This window comes from Lepidochelys olivacea (genome assembly GCF_965140295.1).
Source record: "Lepidochelys olivacea isolate rLepOli2 genome assembly, chromosome: 10".
In the NCBI taxonomy this organism is placed as follows: domain Eukaryota; kingdom Metazoa; phylum Chordata; order Testudines; family Cheloniidae; genus Lepidochelys; species Lepidochelys olivacea.
Genome location: NC_140420.1, coordinates 32,532,560 through 32,557,195, shown reverse-complemented (window position 1 = coordinate 32,557,195; position 24,636 = coordinate 32,532,560). Strand labels below are relative to the sequence as shown.

Sequence of the window (24,636 nt, the reverse complement as noted above, 5' to 3'; positions counted from 1 at the left end):
GTGGATCTGCCAACAGATTGCCATGGAACAGACAATGGCAGCACTTCTGGAGGAAGTGTCAGCTGGTAATCTTCCCTAAATTGGGTAGCTCTATTAACTGATCATATAGTTCTGAAAGCGACAGAGTGGAGCATCACCCAGAGACTTGTATTGGCACAAATTACCATTGCCTGCTAGCAAGAGAGAGTGGCGAGCTGATGAAACCTGTGGCATGGCAGAGATCTCATCCATGAGGACCTGAATTTTGTTGATTTTTTTCTTTGGGCAACTCACAACATCCAAGTTACTTGTGAAAGATGCTCTTAGGGGTTAAGAGTTCTTGTGATGGAGTTATTGAATCTGCAGGAGAGCTCCTTAGAAACATGTGATGCCCCAGGATCTGGATGGCTAGGCAAATATGGTGACTCTGCAACCAGTAGGTTTTTAAGGTAGGGAGGGGGTAAATCTTAGTGCATTGTTAGCCGTTTTGGTAGCTATGCTGAGACATCAGTTGCATAGACCACCCGTGAAACAGATGATAGTCCAGAGGACATTGCCTGTAGTTGATAGCGGTCATCTCTTACAGGATAGAAATGTTTAATGGCAGGGTAATATTGGCACATGAAGATAAGCCTGCTTGAGGCCAATGGAACATGAAAAATTCTGGGGGATTGTTTCTTGATCAGAAGGGCCAGTGTTCTATCAGGAATTCAACTTGGTGCACTGAGGTAAAGGGCCCCGTGGAAACCTCCAGACGTCTAGATTACCACCAAAAATGTGGAAGAGAAATCAAGGCTTCTCTGCTGATTGAAAGCAGGGTGATTGCCCCAAGGGAGAAAAGTTCAGAGATGCATTGCTTTTCATGAGATCTGGAGAGAGAAGGGAACAGTGTGGAGTGAATTGGGGGACTTCTTGAAAGTGAAGATTTGAGCCTGAGAGCTTACCTCTCAAATAAGAGAAGGTGTTATTTCTGCTTGCAAAAAATGTTGAACCTTGTTTTCAGGAGAAGATGGTTCTAGGTTGTGACTGGACCTCCTTGTCTTGTGAAAAATCCTCCTCTGGCTGGTGTTGGAAAGGAATTCTGATAGAATAGCCCCACAGAACGAAAGGGGTGAAAGGACACTCGCCGGTCTGATGTTGCTGAAAGCTGTAATTACCGTAAACTGACCTGAAGCCACTCTAGATTCCTTTGGAGATATTAAGCTCGTCACGATTGTAACATCTTAGTAGTCCTTCAGAGCTTTTTCTAGAGACTTAATCCAAATGTTACCCAGTTAAAAGGATCTTGGAACAAGGCTGCTCCTGGAAGTGGTGGCTGTATTTAAAGGCCACAGCCTGTCTCCATTTGGCAGCTCAAGCTAAGAGTAAATGGCTTGATAAGTCAATTAGAGCAGTTGTTTCATTGTTAATAAACTCAGATTATGTTGATGTCACAAGTCATGATTTTAAAACTGATATTTCATCTCTGTGTAGCCTGTCTTTTGTGTTAATGTGCTTGCTTCATTCTGAAAATTTCAGTTCTCCTCCTCTGTACCTGTTCTGCTAGCGTGCATGTGACTCACACTGCTCTCTTGTTCACACAATAATAGAAATTGGAGCTGTCCTCCATCATCATGGGGCTGCTGCTGCAGGATTAGATCAGACATTTGTAGGTAGTTCTCTAGGTATTCTCCTCAGTTCCTGGCTAGCTAATTTAGAGATATTTAGTTTTAATCTTAGTCCTACTCAACCCCCTAATCATCTGGGTGTATACATATGTATATATGACTCTGCAAGCTCTGATGGAATTTGTTCTCCACTCATACATGGGCCTTTGGCTCTGGAGCTCTCCAGATGGTAAATATACTTTTTTCCATTTTAAATAAACCAAACCAAGTGCTTGGTAGTCAACACTGATAAATGCAGGGATGAAACTAGAGGGGTCAGTTGTAAATATTTTAACTAAAACCTTAAAGCCCCTTAATTTTTTTAGTTGATAACTGTGGAAATAGATTTAAAAATTGGGAGCAGATGGCAGAAGTGATTGAAGCCTCTTTTGACAAGGGGGCAGTCCTACTTAGTGTCTCGTTAGCAAGGTGGATTAGTTTTAAATCAAAGCGATTTTATATCTCGTATTTTAATTGTTTTGTGTTTCTACCTTTTAGGTGTTTTCCTAAAGAAAGGTTGATTCTCATTGGTTGGTAACCATTAACATATGTTGATTGCAACTAAATGTAGCCTTTACACTACTTGGTGCCTTTTTTTTTTTTTTTTTTTGCTAACCAGGAGGGTACACTATATCTATACGCCTTCATTTAAGCAGTTATATAACTCATCTTATATTTATTCTTAGTCTTTATTTTTTTACATTATTTGTTATGTTAGAAAATGGGGAATGATGCATTTCTTATTTCCTAAACTAATTTTTAACTGTTAATTTGTGTCAAGCGATACTTGGATTGAAATTCAAATGCAATTAAAAACACACACGAACAGCATTTCTTGTTTTTATTGCATAAAACTACCTTTAAATATGTTGGATGCATAAGAAAAGAAAATTTATCAAAACATGTTTGGCATTTAAAACTAAGGAAGTATTACCTGTAATTAGTTGAATTGACATTGTTGTTCCTGGTCACCATCTCCTTCAAGATTTTAGAACAGTAGATCTCACCCTCTCATACCTAGTTTTATTCGTAGATTGGAAGAGCTTTCCTGTTTTTTCAACTCCTAGTTGGTTTCCTAACTTGGAATAAACTAGTCATTGGCCTGAAGTAGTTGAATAAACTGAAGTAAAGAAAATATTCTCTCTCCACTTGCAGAAAAGGGTACTGTTGGCAAAAACTGGTTTAGCATTTCAACAAACTCTGGTTCCAGATGCTTAGCTGGTGATTTCCACCAGTTCAGTAGTTTGACTTTCTTCAAAGCTGGTCAGCGAACATGTACTCCTTAATATTTTTTTTGTTTAATTTACATGATTTTAATAATTTAGGTCTTAACATAAATTATAAATAAGTTGCATCTGAAGAAGTGGTTTTTTACCCACAAAAGCTTATGCCCAAATAAATCTGTTAGTCTTTAAGGTGCCACCGGACTCCTTGTTGTTTTTGTAAGTCTTAACATAATTTATCAATTTCAAATGTAATTGTAAATAGGTGTTTCGTTTTTTTTTTTTAATAAACTTGTAATTTAAATTACAAGTTTTTTTTTTATTGATCAACGCTGCTTGCTGGTCCGGTCATTCGTATGGGCTTGTGCAAAAGAGGCCACTGCGTTGGTCCAGTGGGACTTCAAATCCATAGCTGCATTAGGCGAACCCTGTGAAAGGGAGCTGTCAATGGAACTCTTAATACTACTCCGCAAGTTAGCTGCTAGCATCCACATGGACATACTGGTCACTGGCTCCATCCTTTCACCTTCAGATTGAGTTACTCTTAACCAGGAAGCAGCACCTGAGTGATAGGGTTGTATTGGGTTTCCTTGGACACTTTCTCAGTTACCCCGTTGTTAATGCATTTTTCCTGTTGCCCTTTAATATTAGGAGTCAGATAACTAGTTCATTCTACCTGCCTCTGACTGTTGAGCGATATGTTTTGCTTGCATATAGTCAAAATAGTGCTACTTCAGAAGCACCTGGAAGAATAATCCAGCCAGACATGTCTCTTGTGGCCACTTCTCATATTGGTAAATCAAGAAAGAAAATCGGTTTCTAAATTGCCTTTGTGGGTGTGATACATGAAATGAGCATTTACATAGCTATCAGCAGTTAAATATCAGTGCTTGTTGCAGCAGTAGAAAGTTCTTTCATTGACCTTGTCTTTACTTTCCCATAGCGTATGGACCTGGGAGAATGTACAAAGATCCATGACTTGGCACTGAGAGCAGATTATGAGATTGCAAGTAAAGAGAGGGATCTATTTTTTGAGCTGGATGTAAGTATTGTGATTTTTAATTATTTGTGTGTAAACAGCTCAGTGTAACTTCTGATATCAGATTGAGCAGCAGAGTCCAGCTGACGTTTCTGCTAATCTTTCTGTTTACTGTACTATTTGCTAATTTGTAGTCATGTCATGTCATGACTTTCCTCATGTCAACCTGATGCTGAATTGAAAAGTTAAAATTAATTATGGCATTTGCAAAACCTAGGAACAAAAACAGGCTACATTCCTTTTCTGCTCAGAACTGCCACTGCTCTCAGCAAGGCTAGAAATATCCTGCTCTGATGGGCTATGAACAGGGGTGAATTCTAACATTAGAAACCTGCTCTGTGTAATCGTACCTTTGCCAGCCTGTGCTTCCGCATTGATTTTGTGCATTGGAACTGCTCAAGCGTAAAAGGAATGCTAGTTCTCCCATCCTGGCTGCTCCGGCGTGTCTGTGTGCACCCGTTGTCCATGTCGTGGTGTTTCAGTGCACCACATCAGCCATCTAGGTGTGAATCCCCTGCTAAATCTCAGAATGTAGAGACTTTGTCAAGTTACAGCCAGAACAGAAACTCTTCAGAGCAGTCTTCATTCTATTTGCCCACATCTATGTTCAAAATAAGGCGTAATGACCCTGCTGTAGTTACTTACCTGGGAAAGGTGGGGAGGGGGACAGGGATCAGTGAAATTCCCTTCCCTAAGCAGACAAGCAGCTGTTGACTCTTGGTTTGCCTCATCTCGGTTTCACAAGAGTCGGTCATTTTGATTCTGTTGTTCCCTGCCCTAATTTCATTTCTATTGAAATATCAGAACCCAATGCTCTTTCTACTGACTGTTTGTTTTCTATCTCCTGCTCCTTTATTAGCTCAGTATTTTTCTAGCTAAACCTGTAAATTTGTCTTCTCAACTCTCTCATTAATTACTGGCACCCTGCCATTCCCCTCCCCTCCCCCTCTTATGAGATCACTGATATCCTGGTCTCCTAGTTACCTTGGCTGTTGCATCTTCCCTCACACTAAGGCTATGGCTACACTACAGAGCTTACAGCTGTGCATGCAGCTGCACCAATGCAGCACTCCCAGTGCAGACTCTCTAAGCTGATGGGAGAGAGCTCTCCCATTGACATAATTACTCCTGCCCCCACGAGTGGTGGTGGCTACGTCGGCAGAAGAAGCTGTTCCACCGACATAGCACTGTCCACACTGACGCTTAGGTCGGCATAACTTATGTCACTCGGGGGGGTGGGGGAGGTGGCGGCTTATTCTACAGTAAGTGGTAGTGTGTTTGTAGCCTAAGGAAATACTGTATCCTTGCCCCATAGAAGAGTAAATGACACTGAGTAAAAAAAATATACGGAGGTGGATTAGGGCTGAGCACAGCCTCCTTTGCGGGGCAGGAACTCAAATCCCAACTGTATCACTGCTTCAAAAGACTAAGAGATGAAGGGAAAAAGACAGGCTGATCTCCACCATCCATTTAGAAGTGTGTTCCCCAGAGTGGGTGCTGCTAGCATGAGGAATATAGGAATTGCTGTGCTGGATCAGGTCAGTGGGCCATCCGATCCCAGTTTGAAAATGTTGCCCTACATCCACTCAGGTAAGAAAGGAGAGCTGTGTGGTGGGTTGTGATCTGTAAAGGAATCCTCCTGGCTGGCTCTCCGTAGCAAAAGAGCCAGAGCCCAGCAAATGCTGCTTGTATGGCAAAAAGCACCCATAGTTACAGTTCTTGGTTTGAACACACACAGGCTATGGATCACCTGGAGTCCTTTATCGCAGAGTGTGACCGGAGAACTGAGCTGGCGAAGAAACGCCTGGCTGAAACTCAGGAGGAGATCAGTGCTGAAGTGTCTGCAAAGGTATCACTCTTCAGTTTAACACTTGTTCTGAGGGCCTGTGTGCATTGTTATGACTAGGTATATCTATGTTAAAATGTGATTTCTAAAACAAGAGACCTAAGTTACTTCTAAGTTGCGCGGCTGTGCAGCGGGCTATCAAGGGCCACGCAGGCGTGGAGAGGCACCTCTCCCTGGTCCCAGCCCCGGAGCTGCCCTGGCAGGGGAGAGGCGCCTCTTCCCTGGCCTTGGGCTGCTGTGGCGAGAGAGGGCTGGGGGGAGTCCTCTCTCCCCACCACAGCCTCAGGGCAGCCTGCACCCGAAGCCCCTCATCCCTAGCCCCATGCCAGAGCCCACACCCCCAGCCAGAGCCTTCCCTCTGCCCCAGCCCTGAGCCCCCTCCCACACTCTGAACCCCTCAGCCACACCCCCTCCATATTGGTGCACATAACAAAATTCTTTCTGCACATGGACTTAAAAAATTAGAGGGAACATTGCAGGAGATTACAAACTAGTCATATTTCCAAAATGTGGCTTCAGCCCTTCTGCGGTGGTGGGGTTTTTTCTTACCTGCATAGACAAGAAAACCATGTTGGGATCGAGATGAAGACAAACCATTCTGCTTTAACCTGTTTCTAACCTTTTTCCTTCCACTCACAGAAAACTGTTGTGTTGTGTTTGGGCCACTGTCCTGTCTTGCAGCCATTTAACGAGCTGCTCGTGCAGAGTGGTCAGGGCTGCCTGCCTCTTGTCTGGCTGACTTGGCTTCTAGCCTTGGCAACTTTGTCCAACTTAGTTTTTCTGCTTGAATCATTTTCTCTTCTCTTGTGCTGTTCAGTGGCGATCTCTTTAGTAGTCCCAATCCTCATAGTTGGGGATGCCCTAGGCCCTGAAGCTCTGAGTTTGGTTTCCTGCTCCTTTGGGATGTTGCTGTGAAGTCTTGGCTGACGGAGGAGGTGTCTCCTGGTTGAATGCTGCATTGCACAAAGAGTAAATGTACCTGTAGCTTGCACTAGTGGCAATTTAAACAGTGGTTTCTTACCACCAAATCCATGTTGGAAGATCCCTGTTTTCTCATTCATCGTATGGCTCCTAGTGACACTTCCTGTGACCATTCGCTTCCCCCTGCCCCTTATGAGACAGGAGACCCGCATGCGCGCACGCACACCCAGCCCTCTCTCCCACCCCTCTGGCATGGAATTTGTATAATATGTATTTTGCTGCTTGGTTTCTCCTGTAGCCCAGGTGGGTGTCCCCTCATCCTTTCTCCCTTCAAGATGAGCGCAGGGGTTTTCTCTCAGCGCGTGCGTGTGTGTGTGTGTGTGTAAATGGTTCACTCCTTCCAAAATTGAAAATACCCACATTGCTAATGACTACAGGGCAAAGGAAGCTACCCAGGGTTGCACAGGGAGATTCAAAAAACTAAATTCAGCAGGAGAAACTGTAATAAAGGCACAGCAAGTACAGATGAGGTTAAAAATAACAAGCCATGCCCATGCTGTTGGTGGGGGCTGGTGGAGACCGTTTGCTGCAGTGGCTGTGACCAAAGGAGGGGTAGCAAAACAGCCGTATGTGTGGGGATCAATTGTGGAACTGTGTGATGTGTTCCCCATCTAATTTGTCATACATTTATCATACACCTCTGGCTGTCTTGCTGTGCATATCTGCTTCCATCATCCCACATCTCTGAGCAGCTTCCAAGAGCTACTCTTGTTAAGCCAGCCTGCCAGATAAATGTTACTTTCTTGCCCCAAATACCAAATTTCCCCATGAAATAGGCCCTGGCCTGAGGCCCTTGGTAAGGGACTCCTGCACCAGGGACAGGTTTATATCCTATCTAGTGACCCTGCAGGGCTGGGAGAGGAAACTCTCATCTGTCTCTCAAGAATGCTGTAGCTCATCCTGAAGCTGTGGGCTTGATACAGGAATCACTGGGTGAGGTTCTCTGGCTTTTGTTATGCAGGATGTCCAACTGTTTGATCAGAATGGTCCTTTCTGGCCTCAATCTATGAATGCAGAACAGGGATGTTCCTATCTTTCACTTGGGATACACAACATCTGCTTCCAGCCCTGGGAAGTCATGAGATTATCAGACCCTAAAATCTTCACATTTTAAAATCATTTTTGAGGTTTCTGTGGCTTCCTCTGAGCCCTGTCGGTTTGACTGAAGGTAACCTAGGCACTTGGCTTTATCAGTAGGGGATACAAATATTAGTGTTTTAGTACTCTGGGAATATTGTGTGTCACCCTTTTCCTGTAACCCTCAAGCAAATACAGAATGCCTGGGGGGTGGAGTGGCTGAGAGGTGCTCTAAGTAACTTGCTTGTGGCTTTGCTACAAGTAAGTAATGCATTAAAATCATGCTGATCAACCCTATATACCAAACCATCATGCATCTAATATGCAGTGTATAAATATTAGTGCTGTATTTTAACAAAGCAGGAGACCATTATCCTGTCATCCGTCCCTTCCCCGAGCCTGAGGAATTTATGCTGCAGATGCCCTGGAATCTTGGTCTGCCAGTGACCTCCCAAATACCAGCAAAGGTCCGAAAGAACCATCCCCATTAATTACCCTGATTTTTTTTTTATTATTATTTCCCCCCACACCCTTTGTGGTACTCGGGAGGACGTTTGCTGTGGCAGAAAAATTTGGAGGTCAGTAGCCCATATTCCTTGAGCTCTTCAGCTCAAATCCAATACTACTGAAATTTGTAACCAGCCAGTTCTTCTCCCTCTTGGAATCTTACAAGCAAATGTAGGACTTGATTGAAAAGTTTCTGTAGTTCACTGTAGATATTGATACTGTTGTACCAATAAAATAAAAACCAAGACCTCTTAATTAGTAATACCCTGGAATTTAAACTCTGGGGAATCAAACTCATTTGTGATTTTAATACAGAACTTCTTTAATATGATCCAACAATACATCATCTTTAGCTGGGGCAAAGATTAAAATAATAAGGATGCTGCCTGCAGCTACTGCTTTTACCTAGTGTGTTCTTGAAAGCATTCTATCTCTGAGGGTGTCCCTCTTGAAACATTGTGGCTTTCCTAATAGATTGGAAATAGGTGTCCACTCCAATGAAGCTAGAACACTGTAGAGGCAAACCAGTGTTAACAGCATTTGAGTAGTTACAGTTTAATTTGAAATACAGGGGCTCCCATGGAGATTGTGAGCGCGCGCGTGCTCTCTCTATATCTCGTAGTGGAGCGTGACATGGGACTTTGTGTTCTCAAAGTAAAGTTTCTGCCATCTGGTACTATCCTGTTAGCCGGCCTGCATGAATACGGAGGCAGAGGATAATTTAAGCCTTCCCTGCTGCTAGAAGTAGGAGGTGCATTTAAACCAGTTCCAGGTTAAGATATAATGTCAGTGAAACTTGCAAGGCTGGTTCAAGGACCTGGATGTTTGGCCCTTCCCTGTGTAATTATTTGTTCCATCCCATTTGTTAAAACTTCAGGCTGGGGGGCTAGCAATTGCTAGGGAGGGAATCCCCTAAGGGAGCTGTCACCCACATGGGGGGAGTGGGCCTGAAGGAAGTTCCAGTCATTGTTAAAAGATCCTGGTAGTGGTGGGAGGGAGGCAGGAACAACCAGGAATAAAAATTGGGACCTGGAAGGAAAGGACAGTTTTCTCTCCCTCTCTGTGGGGGGACTGCAGGCCACTGGAACCAGCCCTGGGGTCATGGTGGCAATGGAATGGTTTATTGTAGGCCCCTGTGTGTCTGTAGCTATAAGTGCAAGTGAAGGATTCATTGTCTGCAAATCCCACAAGCTTTACAGGGTTCTTTGTCTTATTAAAAGCAAACTCCTCTCTTTAGGCAGAAAAGGTTCATGAGCTGAATGAAGACATAGGAAAACTGCTGGCTAAAGCTGAGCAGCTGGGAGCTGAAGGAAATGTGGATGAATCCCAAAAGATCCTGATGGAAGTGGAGAAGGTCCGAGCAAAGAAGAAAGAAGCAGAGGTTTGCCAAGATCAACACTTACTATGTTCCCATGTTTTATGTAATGGTGAACTGAATTAGTAAACAGAGCACATAGCACCCAGCTGGGCAGCTTCCCCTCTCCATCTGCACAGTGAGTTAGCAAGTGATTGTTCTCAAAGAATGAAAGAAGATGAAATGTTCCCTGTAAGCTTTCATCCATCTAACAATGCCTGCTGCAGGGATTCTTTCTTTGAAGCAGCTGGTACTAGCCATGATCAGAGAGCAGATACTGGACTAGATGGACCATTAGTCTGATCCAGTCTGGCAGTTCTTGTGTTCTTATTAGCAGGTGCTTTTTTAGGTCTTTTTTTAAAGCAGGAGGTTGCATAGTAATAGTAATTTCTTGTACAGATTTTACTGGAGTGTTAGAAGTGGTCCAAATGTTGAGAATGAGATTCCTGTTTAAATTTAAAACACTCGCTTCAAGCTCTGTGAGGGTTGCATGTGTCCTCTGTGTGTGTTATGATGGTTTCCCCTGGTTTTGAGCCGTCTCTGCCTCTCCGCAGGAAGAATACCGCAATTCCATGCCCGCATCCAGTTTCCAGCAGCAGAAGCTGCGCGTCTGTGAGGTCTGCTCCGCGTACCTTGGTCTCCATGACAACGACCGGCGTCTCGCTGATCACTTTGGAGGCAAATTACACTTGGGCTTCATTCAGATCCGTGAAAAACTGGACCAGTTGAGGGTAATCAGTTATATTTTAAACAGCATCCCTCTACCTTGGCCAGCCATGGCCCGACAGCTCTCCTGTGAATACTTATTCATTTGATTTGTTTTGTAACCTGCTGTCTTTGGCTTGTATGGAAACTCTACACAGTCTTTGTTCTGAAACACTCTGAATTCAAGATAGATGAAACTCCAAGTGGAGGTTTGCCTAACCTCACTTCTGGTTCAGCCCTGTAATGTCTGCTTAACTGAAATTGTACCCATAGAAGAACAGGGCAAAGAATTACACTAGACTGGCTTCCTCCTTACATAAATTGGGTTCTTGGTATGTTCTGAATTGGAGTCCATAGGTTTGGGCCACAATTTGCAATGGGAAGTCTGTCATTAGTTTTAAAAATTATATGTATATTTTTTGGATTTTAATATTTTATAAAGCACTCAGACCTACTGGTGAGATGCTGTAGCAATGCAAAGTGTGTTTACAGAGTGCTGACCGTGAAGGTCTCAGTGAAGCAGAAGCTGAAGTATTGATGATGGAATGATTTTCAAAACATAAGCCTGAAGTGAAGTTGGATGCACAGACAGTAGCTTGGCTCATGGTAGAACTGATACTTAGTCAAGTCAGTCACTTCACAAACCTTACAAGTGAACTGGTGCTTTCTGCTTGCTCAGATCAGGGTTCTCCATTTTGTGCTGTGATTGTTGAGTATTTGTATTACAATGAGGCCTAGAGCGCTAACCAAAATCAGGGTCTCCTTGTGCTAGGTGCTTTACATACACACGGTGAGAGACAGTCCCAGCCCTGAAGGGCCTACAGCCTAAACAGATAATGCTACAGCTAACAACCACAGGCACCCAGAGCTGTGTTCTTTGCACTGATATATGTTAGTGATACTTTCAATGGATATAGGGGAAACAGGACTCTGAATAGGGGTCTTGGCAGGCAAGTAAGCAGCTGCTTTTCAAGTGTTAAATAATCTGTAACAAAGTCTGTACCATCCATGTTCTGCTTCCCAGCCTTCTGTCTCATCTCATAAGCAGTTCTTTATAGCCTCACTATTTAAAAAGCATAAACAAGATAACATGGGTAATTATAGGCGTGTTAGTCTGATATTGATCCTGGGCAAGGTAATAGATACTGGACTTGATTAATAAAGAATTAGAGGAGGGTAATATAATTAATGCCAATCAGCATGGGTTTATGGAAATTAGATCCTGTCAGACTAATTTAATGTTTTTTTTTTTTAATGAGATTACAGGTTTGCTTGATAAAGGTAATAGTGTTGATGTAATGTACTGGGACTTCTGTAAGTTATTTGACATGATGCTACACGCTTTTTGATAAAAAAAACTCAAGTGATAAAAACTAACATGGCACACATCAAATTGATTAAAAGCTGGCTAGCTGATAGGTTTCAAAGTGAAATTGTAAATGAGGAATCTCATTGAATGGGTGTGTTTTGGGGATGTTCTATGGCCTGTGTTATGCAGGAGGTCAGACAAAATGATCACAATGGTTCCTTCTGGCCTTGGAATCTGAATCCCTTTCAAGCCAATAAAGAGACATGACGTGTTGGAAAAGGCAAATGTTGCACAAATCTATTGAATTACTGCATTTTGCCTCCAGCTGCAAGGTCTTCCTGCTGTCTTAGTTTGCTCTCTTGTTGTGTGTCTAACGCAGCATATGAATTCTTTCTCAACTTAGAAAATGGTGGCAGAAAAACAGGAGAAAAGAAACCAAGATCGTCTGAGGCGGAGAGAAGAGAGAGAAAGAGAGGAGAGAATGGGCAGACGGTGAGTGAAAGCAAGTGAGCCCCTCTACAGGGATGGGCTGTAAAAGCGTGCAGCTCTCATATTTGTGGCTGTTACAATAGCCCTGAAAATGACCGACAAATCCTTTCCAAAATAATGCCGTCATTAAGGGCTAAGAGAGAGCTGCTGTGGCATAGGCAATGGTGGCTAACCATGACAAAGCAGGTAAGCCTTGTGTCAGGCTCATTCCTGGCACTGTGTTATTGTCCCTATGTAAGCTCCTAGGAGCGCACTTGATTAAGAAAAAAAATCTTTATAGTGCTTTTTTTATCTTTGGCTGCATTGCTGAAAGTTAGAGGCTCCTAGGAACTTTCAGGCATGTGCTGGCTTATCCCCTGCTTAAGAAGCCAACTCTGAACACATGGCTTCAGCTATGGCCCAGTCTCTATCCTTCCGAAATTACTAAGAAGATGCTGCTGGGTCTGCTCAAATAGCTTCTGCCGTGCACTAATTCCATGAACAGACTTCAGATTAGGACATTGTACTGAAACAGCACCAATCTGTGAGTGAAGATGTCGAGGCAGGGAACAGATGGCAGGCATCTTCACTAATTAAAAACATAAGAAAAGCCAATACTGGGTCAGACCAAAGGTCCATCTAGCCCAGTATCTTGTCTTCTGACAGTGGCCAATGCCAGGTGCCCCAGAGGGAATGAACAGAACAGGTACTCTTCAAGTGATCCATCCCCTGTCACCCATTCCCAGCTTCTGGCAAACAGAGGCTAGGGACATCATCCCTGCCCATCCTTGCTAATAGCCATTGTTGGACCTATCCTCCATGAATTTATCTATTTTTTTGAACAGTGTTATAGTCTTGGCCTTCACAACGTTTTCTGGCAAAGAGTTCCACAGGTTGACTGTGTGTTGTGTGAAGAAATACTTCCTTTTGCTTGTTTTAAACCTCCTGCCTATAAATTTAATTTGGTGACCCCTAGTTCTTGTGTTATGAGGAGTAAATAACACTTCCTCATTTGCTTTCTCCACACCAGTCATAATTTTATAGACCTCTATCATATACCCCCTTAGTCGTCTCTTTTCAAAGCTGAAAAGTCCAAGTCTTATTAATCTCTCCTCATATGGCAGCCGTTTCATACTCCTAATCATTCTTGTTGCCCTTTTCTGAACCTTTTCCAATTCCAGTATATCTTTTTTGAGATGGGGAGACCACATCTGCATGCAATATTCAAGATGTGAGTGTACCATGGATTTATATAGAAGCAATAAGATATTTTCTCTTATTTATCCCTTTCTTCAGCAGCCTTTCATACCTTACCAGTGAGGTGCTTTTGACTTACATTTGGGACACAGCCAGGAGTGCCAGGAATCTCCCTGCTATGGTTCTGCTCATTCCTGTTTGAGAAATCCCAGGGGGTGTTTGCTCTTCTTGGTGGCTTTCAGCTGTGGGTGGTTCTTGTCGTCTCTTGTTCAGTGTGGATGTAAATACCCTAGGGGAGAGCGAGACAACGTAGGCTATTGTGTTTGTATGCTGGTGACCCAGAAAGAACTCTCTTTCTGCTTCCTCCAGTATGACTGACAGACGACGATATTGCATGGAAGCCAGCTGGCTTAAGCTCAGCCTGGACATGATGGTGCCTATTTGCAGGGAGCAGCCTCTGGGGGAACTGGCATATCTGAGTGCCCCATCAGTTGGCAGTGTCTCCCCATTCATTGTGAAAATGGTCCAGAGTCTCAGGGCACTATTGCATACATCTCTGCAACGAGACCCCCAACATAGTGTCCAGAAAATCCTTTCGTTGCCTTTGGATGGCCAAAAACCTAGTTCTTCGCTCTCATAGAAGACCTAGCTTCAATCGTTCTGCTTTGGTGGCATCTAGGAAACGCTATTTTAATGTGCTTTACCTTGGACTGATGAGAGCGCTGCCCAGCAGGCACCGATGTGGATGGCGGATGAGGTCACTGTGCTGGCTGCCAGGAATGCACCCACAAAAATGCAAGTTGCTGGTTCCTAAAAATGAAGCCCTAAATGGCTTACGGTCCAGCTGCCTCCTGGTAGCCTCTCTCTCTGAACCACCTCAGGGCCATAGCATGCCTGGATGCTGTCGTGTGTCTATCTTAAGGAGAGGTTTCAGAGTAGCAGCCGTGTTAGTCTGTATCCGCAAAAAGAAAAGGAGTACTTGTGGCACCTTAGAGACTAACACATTTATTTGAGCATAAACTATCGTGAGCTACAGCTCACTTCATCAGATGCATTTTCCACTGAATGCATCTGATGAAGTGAGCTGTAGCTCACGAAAACTTATGCTCAAATAAATTTGTTAGTCTCTAAGGTGCCACAAGTACTCCTTATCTTAAGGAGAGTCCTCTTCGTGGTAGCCTCTCAGCTGTGGAGCTCACTTCTGCCAGAAACTCAACAAACCTGACCAGGCTGCCTTGAGAAAATGCTCAGAGTTTCTTTGGTCAGACTGTCCCACAATGCTGGCTCAGTTCCCCCAGAGGTTGCCTCCTCCCAGCTCCTCCTCACATCCTTCCAAAAGCCTGGTTCCTGAGGGTCAGGAGAGACGCAGGTTAATGGCTCCTTAAGTGTGGGATTCTTGGTGTGCCAGCTATTAGTGTTGGACCCCACGCCAGAACCAGCTGAGCATGATGCTTCTGGATATACACAACACTATACATGCTAAGTGTTGGCCTGGAACCTCGCTTGGTACCTGCAGGCTCCCCATATGGCTTTGCCTGAGCAGATAACCACAGCCCTTCTTCAGCCTTTGACCCATACAGAGCGTACATACCCACCCCTCTGAAAGTTCAGGCCTCTTCCAGAGAGTCAGATAGTGGTCAGTGCTTTGGAAGGGAACATTATCTTTCTAAAGCTGTCAGATTCCATACCTGTTAGAGCGTGACATTTTTATTTAAAGATACAGTAGGGAACACCAAAAATGATCTTAAACATCGCCTGTCTATAGGAAGGCTCTACTGTTCTATTTGTCAAGTTGAGTTACATCACGGGAGTAAGACAATGTTGATTTAACTTCTTTCTCATGTATCAGCTGTACCTTAAGCCCAGCTTATCAGCACCACCTCAGCATGTTCTAAATCTGTCTAGCTCCAAGTTCAGTTCCAACCTTGTTACTGTTCTGTTAGCAGAATTCCCTTTTTATCTTCCAGTGCTATAATTGAATAATAATAATTCCTTGTGGCTAAGTCATGATACATACTGACTTAATTCAGTAAATGCACCCTCTCAGTAAAGTCCCTTCCTTAGTGTGGGGTTCTGTCCTCTTAGCCAGGTATTAAATGAACATTATTAAACAAGACTTCACCCTTCACTCAACACTTCTTTCATGTAATTTTCTGTTAATTGGATGTATGCAAAGTTAAGCTGCCAGAAGGAAGTTATTGCGAAATTAAAGGTTGAACATGCAACCTTAAGTCTGAGCTACTGCGCAACTCCTTATGATAGCTTTAAAATTCATGCTCCCAAGAAATCTCAGCTACATGTGTCTAAGGCAGTGGCTTTCAGTCTGCGGACCCCAGGTTCAAAACCACTGTTCTATAGTAATGACAATCTTTTGTGGACCCCTTAGACATAGTCTGCAGACCCTCAGGGGTCCACGGACCACTGGTCTAAGATGGAAGACAAATGATGAGATGTTAATACTGTACATAAGAGGGCAGCATGCATACTTAAAACTATAGCGAATGGGGGTGTGTTGGTTTTGTATTGAATTGTTACATGGAGCACCCGAAACCAAGTTGGACTAATGCAGTTTTTTGGAGTTGAACAAGCCATTGATGTACATTTCCACTACGCTAGTGGTCCCAGTTGAGGGGCCAAGCTACTCAGTGTGTTGCAGTGTCCTTGAGAACAGCGATGTTATAGAATTGGGGATCTTATGAAAACCCGTATTGATGTCATGAATTTTCTTTATTCACTCTCTGAAATAAGCTTTGCTCTTCTTTCTAGGTCTGGCTCCAAAAATAGAGATCGCAGAAGGTGAGTATGTAAATCTTACGAAGTCGTCTTCAAATGCAGCATGTGCGTGTGCTCGTTCCTGCCTAGTTTAATTGTGTTTGGTTCCTGGGTATAGTAATCAGAAGCCTGATAATACTTTCAACAGCTGCCATGATGCCCCAGACCCACCTGTTGCCCTCGTTGAATGAAAATGGGAACTGCCACAAGTGCACTTTCCAGACCCTACACTTCCCTAGTCTCTCCAAGGGATCTGTGGGGGCAGAGGAATGCAGTAACTTGAGAGAGAAGTGCCGACTACTCCAGACATCCAGGGAATAGGGCACTGGGCACATTAACTCCAGCATTTAAACAAGTGAATATGCTGGATGCCTGTTGGCAGTAGAATGTCCGTATCGTTTGTGTGCACCGAGCTTTGCCGTCCCTGAATGGAATGCACTTTGTAAGTACAACGTTGGGATTCCGGCAACTGTAGATGGATGCCAGATGTCCCTGGCACATCCAGTACAATGGCATGCTGTGCCAGGGACAACTCTGTGATCATTTAACCTTTCTCCCCACTTCTTTAAAAATATATTGGTACCCTTTGCTGCTTGTTTTAGGACAGAGTGAAATGAGTTTACTTTTTAAAGTGCAGCATTTTCATAGGAAAGAGTTCATTTGCAGTCCTTCTAAAGATCTTGCATGGCACTTCCCATAGCCATTTATTCCTCAGCTTCTCTTCCTTTGATGTGTGGATCCCATTTCTGACTGCCGCACTGTAGCTGTGCGCTATATCAGCATGTGTTTGAATGGGTGTTGGGGTTGCCAGCTGGTTTCCTGTATGGATTTTACCAGCTTTGGGTTCTTGTTGATTGCCCTCCATCGCAGGATGGTGTGTGCTCCCTGGGTTGGGCTGCCTTCTACGTTAGGAAGGATGTATAGTGAAGCACAACTGAAGTTGGCTGCTGCTGTCTCTTTAGATGCACTATTACTTTGGAATGACCCTGTCTTGACTGTATTGGCAGGGAGGTGTCTCATGTGTACAGAATCTTGGGGTTTGAAACAGCTTGTGTTCTCTCAGATCACGATCTCGGGACAGGAGACGAAGGCGCTCACGATCCGCTTCCCGCGAGAAACGAAAGTCCCGCTCCAGGTCCCGAGAGCGAGACAGACACAGACGCCATCGGAGCCGCTCACGCAGCCACAGCAGAGGTCACCGCCGTGGTTCCAGAGACAGGAGTTCAAAACACAAGTATGTACTCCCCTTCACAAAGCACCACTATCAGGGAGGCCCTTCTGTGGAAGTCTTTGATGTTGTGAATGGCCTTTCCTCGCGGGGGAGCAGGGCAAACCTGAAAGTTAGGAACTAAAGCATGTAGGACAGTGGCTTTCAACCTTTTTTCATTTGCAGACCCCTAAAAAATTTCAAATGGAGGTGCAGACTCCTTTGGAAAACTTAGACATAGTCTGCAGGCCCCCAGGTTGAAAACCACTGCTCTGTGAGAACTGTGATTAACCCCCAAGCCTGTGAAGTTCTTCCCCATGGTCATCTGCAGATGATGGTGCCAGGAAGCAAGTTGAGGCATGACTGGTTTAATAGAATCGCAGCTTAGAGATGTGTGTCTAAAGGAGAACCTTTGTTTTCCTTTTTAAATCACAATATGAGGGCCTGCTGCTAGGGAAACCTTTCCCTCACTCACGCCTCTATAGAAAAAGGCCAAAGAGCCTGCTGGGGCGAATCTGGAACTTCCCTCTTGGCCTGTTAAAAGCAAAGTACAAGAGGGATGTTGGGCATCAGCATGCCATGGGCTGGCTACTGCTTGCACAGCTGCCTCCTGGTATGGGTCTATATCCTCTCAGCATTGAAGGGGGGTCTCAGACACATGTTCTTTTTTGGTGGGTTGTCATTGGGAATGGGGTATATTGTTTGCTGGAGCCTGGACTACATCTTGATCGGTCTCTGGCATGTTCTGGCAGGAGGGATGGACGGTTCCCTAGGAATTCCCATGTTTTGGGAGGGCAAGGGTACTGCAGGAGTTATGGCATTTTCCCTTTACTCATTTCTTCCCTCACGGTCCCATATTACAGAAGAGCTTGATGTGTCTCTTCGGGAGCTGGACCCTAAAACAGTCCCTGGGTTAGTGGAAGGGTGGGAGCAGGCATCAAAGAGTAATATTAAATGCTCTGCACCTCAAGGGACGAGCATGCTCCCTTGCAGCACTTGTAAGTCCAAAAGCCAGGGATCTAAAAGCTGATCGTGTGTGTGCACGCATGTCGCCAAGCTCTTTGCTGAAGTCAGCCATAGCATGCTCTAACGGTACTCTGGACATCCTTGAGGAAGCCGTGTTTAGTACGGCATCCCCTTCTTGAACCCACCTGAGTAAAATGCAGATGATATACAACACATTATGCACACACTGTGCTTGTGCGACTGCTAGCCCAGGAGCTAAGGGGAATAAGAAGGGGTTTTACAGATATGTGAAGGGGGAGGGAAAGAAGCAACAGAGAGAAAGGAGGCCTGTTAATAAATAAGGGGGGTGAAAATAATGTTGACTCTCACAAATGGCTGAGATACTAAAGTCCTTTTTTAAATCTGTCTTGAACATGAAAAATAAAGAAAAGAAGTTTGGACAATTAGGAAGTGAGGAAGACCCTCTAATAACTATTGCTAAAGAGCAGGTAAGGGAATACTTCGGAAAACTTCAACATATACAAACTAGCCCCCTTGGATAACATGTGCCCCATAAGAATTGGCTAACAAACTTATTGTTCCAGAGACAGGCATTTCTGAAAACTCATGAACTGGGGAGGTTCCAGAAGATTGGCGAAAAGCCGGTGGCAATCCCATATTCTAAAAAGGAATTAGTGAGCCTGACAATTACTGTTCCATAGCAAAGCAGAGCTCTCCAAACATCTGGAAACTAATGGAATTATGGGCAAGAGACACCATTGAGGGGATGGGCTAAAGAATACACCTTCTCAAACAGGCTAGCTTGTTCTGGGGGCTGAATGACCGTCGTAGAGATGAAGACAAAATGGTGGCTGAGATATATCTGCGTGTTATGACAGCATTTGATATAGTGTCTCAACCTTACCTTCCAGAGTAATTGAAGCTTGCATGTAAATAAAACCCTATGCCAACCTTTTGTGGCTGCAAAGGAAATGTTTTTATACCATGGGAGCTCTAGAATAAAATGCTTCCCATGCCCTCTGAACCTGATGGTGTAAGGAACCTGATGGGAATAGCACCTCTTGAAGGGTGCTCGATGACTAGTTGACTCTTAGCTTAGGTCACTACTGGAAGATTGGGCCTAAAATGCTAGTTTACTTAATTCGGCCTAGGCTGAAGAAGTGAAGCCTTGATTAAAGTCCTAGCTATCTTATGATAATTTGTGCTAGCAGAGTGGTCCATGAGTCCAAAATTACAGCTGTGCTTTGAACAGAGGATGCTGGCAAAACTGACAGTTCTCAAGAGGCAAAGTACCAAAAGCCCAGGACTATACAAACATTTGAGCCCAAGGAGGAGAGTCAATTTAATGTAAAGGAGCATTCTAGGCAGGAAGCCACTGTCTCACAGTATCCCCAAAAGTGCTGTAAGAGAAACAGAAATAGAGCTGAAGTGAGAGGAACCATATACACTTCTACTGTTGTCCAGTAGGCAACACCCTAAAGAGTCTCTAGTGTCAAGCTATTTAAGGGGAGAGTGACAAAGCCTACATCTGAAGAAGTGGGGTTTTTACCCACAAAAGCTTATGCTCAAATAAATCTGTTCGTCTTTAAGGTGCCACCGGACTCCTTGTTGTTTTTGTGGATACAGACTAAGACGGCTACCCCCTGATACTTAGAGCCTGCATATTTCTCTTACCACTGAGAAATGTTCCTTGACTTCCACAAACCAGTCAGATGATGGTGACGCTGTTACACAAAGGTCACCGAGAGACTGTCTGGTCTTTCAGTTCACTACTGGTGACTTGTAGTCCTGACATAGCATTATATATGCATGTGCCTCCTGGGACATACTTTATTTCCTGATAGGAACAGCTCTTTGCCATCAAGTGCACATTCATGAATGCTTTTAGATGCAAAATTTTACAGTGGTTTGGTTTGTACTTCAGATCCTCTAGAGACCGATCTTCAAGAGAAAAGTCACGAGACAGAGAGAGGAAAGAGAAGAGCTCTTCTGAAAGACGGCATGAGAGCACAAATGGCAAATCTCGTTCCAAGAGATCGGAAGAGAGAGAAGCTGGCGAGATCTGAACTCAAATGATCTGTATTGCACTGTAAATAGTCTGATAAACATTCTACGAAAAGCCTAAATTTCCCATTTATATTTACTGAACACAACTCATCTTTTGTAGTTTTGAATTTTTATTATTTGGCATATAGCTGTGAGTTTGTAGAGATACAGAGTTACTTACTGTTTACCAGGATTTTGTTTTAGTAGGAATAAATAAATCGATGAATTGACTTCAACGCAGGTCAGTGATTTACATATGTGTTGATTGGCATGACCCAAGGAATGCAGCAGTTAGAGCTAGTGCTGTGGTTGGAAACGTAACCTGCTGCATCATTTGTAACACTTATGCCCTTTTGGAATGTCCACTTGTCCCTTCACACACTTGGAGTTTGAGATCATCAGTAGCACTGGTGCTACCTCAGTTCACATTTTTCCTTTGGTTTGTGCACATTCGGAGGAATGTAAGGTTTTTCTCACTTTTTTTTTAAGTGCTTAGCAACTCATTTTGTGTTCCAGTGTTTGAGAAACATCTTGGTATTCCAGCTAATTTAGGACAAACAAAACTAGCCCCTAATTTCCCTCTTAAACAACCCCATTTCATCTTCATGATGATGACCAAAGTACCTGGGGCACAATACCGAGATATGCTTGGGCCTATCCCTAGTAGTAATTACACATACCTACTATAAAAATCCTGTGTTCAAGTGAAACACAATATCTGGATTGATCTCTGTAACCGAGTTCAGTCATGCTTAATGGAGGTAGCCTTCCAATCAGGGTGGAGCAGAATTGTACTTTGTACATGTGACGGTACCTTGTGGTGTGGCCTCTTAAGACAGGAGGTTGCCTAATAAGGGTGGGCCCTTGGTCTGGTTTCTGTGTATATAAATTTACATTGAACTGACTTATCTCATTGGTGCTTACAACTGAGGTGAAAGGAACCTGGACTATAACAGTGTGGGAAGAATGAAATATCTGTAACTAAATGTATTTTAAAATTAGGGAGGAAAAACTTCCTCTGAGTTCGCTGTGCCAGCCACAGTGGTGATCACAAGGATTGTGCTATTGTGAGACTTCCCACAGAATAACTTAGCTGAAGTAGTTAGTATGTGCAGAATCATGAACTAAAGTAATGCAACTCCAGCCACTGCTGTCCAGTTTTGACTTCTCAGCCTACTGATTAATTAGGTAAGGCAGGTATCTGAAATTAACACAGTTAAATCTTACCATTTTCCTGTAGTGGAAACTTAAGGTATTTGTAAATACTATTGCATTAGTGTGGCCAGCGTGTTCGGGTTTTCCAGCCATTTTTTCCTTGCTGAGCCTCTGATAATTCACTTAACTCTTCAATTTCCTTTAATTTGCGGGGGAGTGGGTTGTTTTGTTTTTTTGGTTTTTTTGCAGAGGTGCAGGAGTTGTTCTTGGTGTGTTAGTCTTCTAGATGCATGTTTAGGTATTGGGGGAATCTAGTTCCTTTTTGTTTTACAACTAATATTGCATTTTAATTATTGTTTTGTAATCTCTGTGTATTGCAATCGGTGAGCTCCTGCTTTTCAGGGCTCTTATTTACAAGGTCATCATTAGAATAAATTTAATCTGTGATGAGCAAACATCACACAGGTTGGCAGTTGATTGATATGCTGGGCTCAACTCTTGTCTTCAGTTACACCTGCAGCTCCTGTTGAAGCCAATGGCAGGGGTGTACATGTTGCTGAGAGCAGGGCCTGGCCCAGCTTATTTCCTTTCTAGGAACACAAAGGATCTAATAACAAATAAAACTCTAAAGCTGATCACACAAGTGTAATGGAGTGTTAGAAAGGAACCCACCATGCATTGATTTGTTGTATGTTGCGGTTTATCATGTTGGAGCGTTTTGTTTTTTATAGCACCTTTGCTTATGAGGAGTTTTGGTCTAAGTATAAAAATGTAAGTAAAATATGCTGTTCTCTTGCCAGTCTTACTCACATTAAAGATTTATGTTTGTGGCTTGGAGTGGTACTCTGGCTTTTGTATACTAGTCTAGTATCTGCACCCTGCTGATGTTGCACTGACATGGTCCCTTTTAATGGATCCCAAAGCCATTGACCTGACCAGTAAATTCTGCAAATTACTTGGTCACTGTAAATTTTGGAAAAATCGTTTCATAATCACTCTAGAGACCAGCACTGGCAGCAGTCCTGCTCTACGTCATGGGGAATGCAATGCCTCTTGTGTATGCAAACCATTGCTGCTTTTATATTTAAATGTTTGGAAAATTGTAAGATTGAAAACAAGCTGTTGCATAGGAATGGGTGCAGCTTCCTTTACGGTGCATTTCCAAATGCTGAGCTACTGCCACCTGCTGGAGTGAGTGCTCAATGCGTAGAGTCTCTGTGAATTGCAATTCAGGGCAATTCTTTATTGCATTGGCCAGAGCTGGTTCCTGTCTCTGTACCTACCTGTTGCTGTCACCCCATCCAAAAGGGCTGTTACTGTGCCTTTCTGCAGCACATGCTGATCAGTATTATGTTGAAGTTTCAGTGCCAGTGTATTCACCATACTTTACCTATAAATAAAAGGAGGGAACTGTTGGCACTTCAAATGTTTTACTAAGCAAATGAAGTAATGCTGATACTTTTCCTTACTAACTAGCTTGGCATGTGTATATGGTGTGACACTGTGGTTGAAACTAGCAAATCCGTGCAATACTGCAGCTTTCAAATACAGTGAGCAAGGATTCTGCTAGAAACGCTGAGGTGAGTGTCAATGCTATGACTTGCATACTGTTCTCCTGGCCAGTGTGAATAGCTGCACTTCCACTTTCCTTCTCTTATCCTCTCAGCTCCGCGCATGTGATGACTACTGCTGAGGGGGTTAATACATAAGATACCAACCTAAATATCCAGGTCACCACCTATCATGCGGGGGAGCTGGTAGTTGAGGAATTGATCTTCAGCTGTGACTGATCTGGCCTGCCTTTAAGCTTTCAGGTACTATCTAGCCTGGGACTAGAATTTAGAGACTTATTTCATCTTGTGCATGCCACTGCCCCTTTCTCAGATAGGGCATTTTAACTTAAGCTCTGTCTATGCACTTAGATATGCACGCCAGCTTGCTGCAAACTAACTTGCACTAGCCAGCTGTACATTAACTGTCCCTGTGGACCTGGCAGCTGTGCACTCAGAGTTCCCTAGTGTGCTCTTATTTACTCCCATTCAAAGCAGTATATATTATAGTGACAACAGGACTTCTAGGGCGGAGTTGCAGAGTCCGTGCAGATAGTGCAGAGCAGGCTAGATTTACAACCCAGCTTGCCGAAAACTAAGTGTTCGGCTACACAAGCCCCTAGTGAAATGTGTCCAGTTGTGATGCCCACAATTCAAGAAGGATGTTGACAGAATGACGCTCGAAAGCTTGTCTCTTTAACAGAAGTTGGTCCAATAAATGATATTATGTGTGTGTCTCTTGTATCCCAACACCAACATGACTCCACCAATACTGCAAATGTTTGCTCTCTTATATTGGATCTCTGCAGTGAAAGGATACATTGAAGCTTAAAACAGTCTTTCAGCACTCACTCGTGTTGCTGGAACTGCCAGTACAATTTGTGCCAATTGATACAGCTTGGACATGCCATTTTTATGATGTCCCCAGTAGTTTAATATGTTTGTTTTTCTTATTGAGAAATAGCTTAGCCGTAAATGAACCAAGAACTGTCCCAATCCTTTTTTGCACTTTCCTTCGTCCAGATAGCTCTTCCTTTTTGGAGATTTTCATGAGCTTTAAGAAGTTTTTCAAATCATCATTTGATATTTCAATTTCAAATGTGTCCGACATTGATTCAATGACATCATTATTGCAATGTTGGCAAGAGACCAGGCTGTCTGGAAAAGGTGATGTGAAGTGGGCACTCTGTGCTCCATGAGCAAGAGAAATGAACAAATGAAACATTTCCATTTTTGTCCACCTTTTGGGTAAATTAAATGTTGCCTTGGTTTTGTCCTCCTCTGACAGTAGGAGTTGATATCAAGGTACATACATGAGAGAAGATACAATTTTCAAAACAGGTTTGTTCTTGTTTTTTCACTGAAGACAGTAAAAAGAGAAGAGACTTGATGTTTCCAGTTTGCATTTTAACTCCGTATCATAAAAATCAACCATGTTCAATTCATATTGGATTGTGGGTCAGACCAAAGGTCCATCTACCTCAATATCCTGTCTTCCAATAGTGGCCAATGCTAGGTGCCCCAGAAGGAATGAACAGAGCAGATAATCATTAAGTGATCCATCCCTTGTCACCCATTCCCAACTTCTGGCAAACAGAGGCTAGGGACA

At 43.5% G+C, this 24,636-nt stretch overlaps 1 protein-coding gene across 3 annotated transcripts in view; it reads left to right on the top strand.

The window, feature by feature from the left end:
* LUC7L (LUC7 like) overlaps window positions 1-22,307 on the top strand; it is a gene marked incomplete at its 5' end in the record, with an annotated part of 36,831 nt that extends 14,524 nt beyond the window's left edge. For 2 of the 3 annotated variants that reach the window (XM_084641019.1, XM_084641020.1), the window contains 8 exons: window positions 3,792-3,890; window positions 5,626-5,736; window positions 9,536-9,679; window positions 10,207-10,383; window positions 12,070-12,158; window positions 16,098-16,127; window positions 17,167-17,337; window positions 20,201-22,307. In XM_084641019.1, coding sequence (XP_084497145.1) covers window positions 3,792-3,890; window positions 5,626-5,736; window positions 9,536-9,679; window positions 10,207-10,383; window positions 12,070-12,158; window positions 16,098-16,127; window positions 17,167-17,337; window positions 20,201-20,342 — 963 coding nt within the window. In that variant the 3' untranslated portion in view covers window positions 20,343-22,307. Of the gene's footprint in view, window positions 1-3,791; window positions 3,891-5,625; window positions 5,737-9,535; window positions 9,680-10,206; window positions 10,384-12,069; window positions 12,159-16,097; window positions 16,128-17,166; window positions 17,338-18,702; window positions 18,765-20,200 lie in introns of all 3 variants that reach the window. The other variant, XM_084641021.1, reaches the window with a different exon arrangement.
* Between the last annotated feature and the right edge of the window lie 2,329 nt (window positions 22,308-24,636).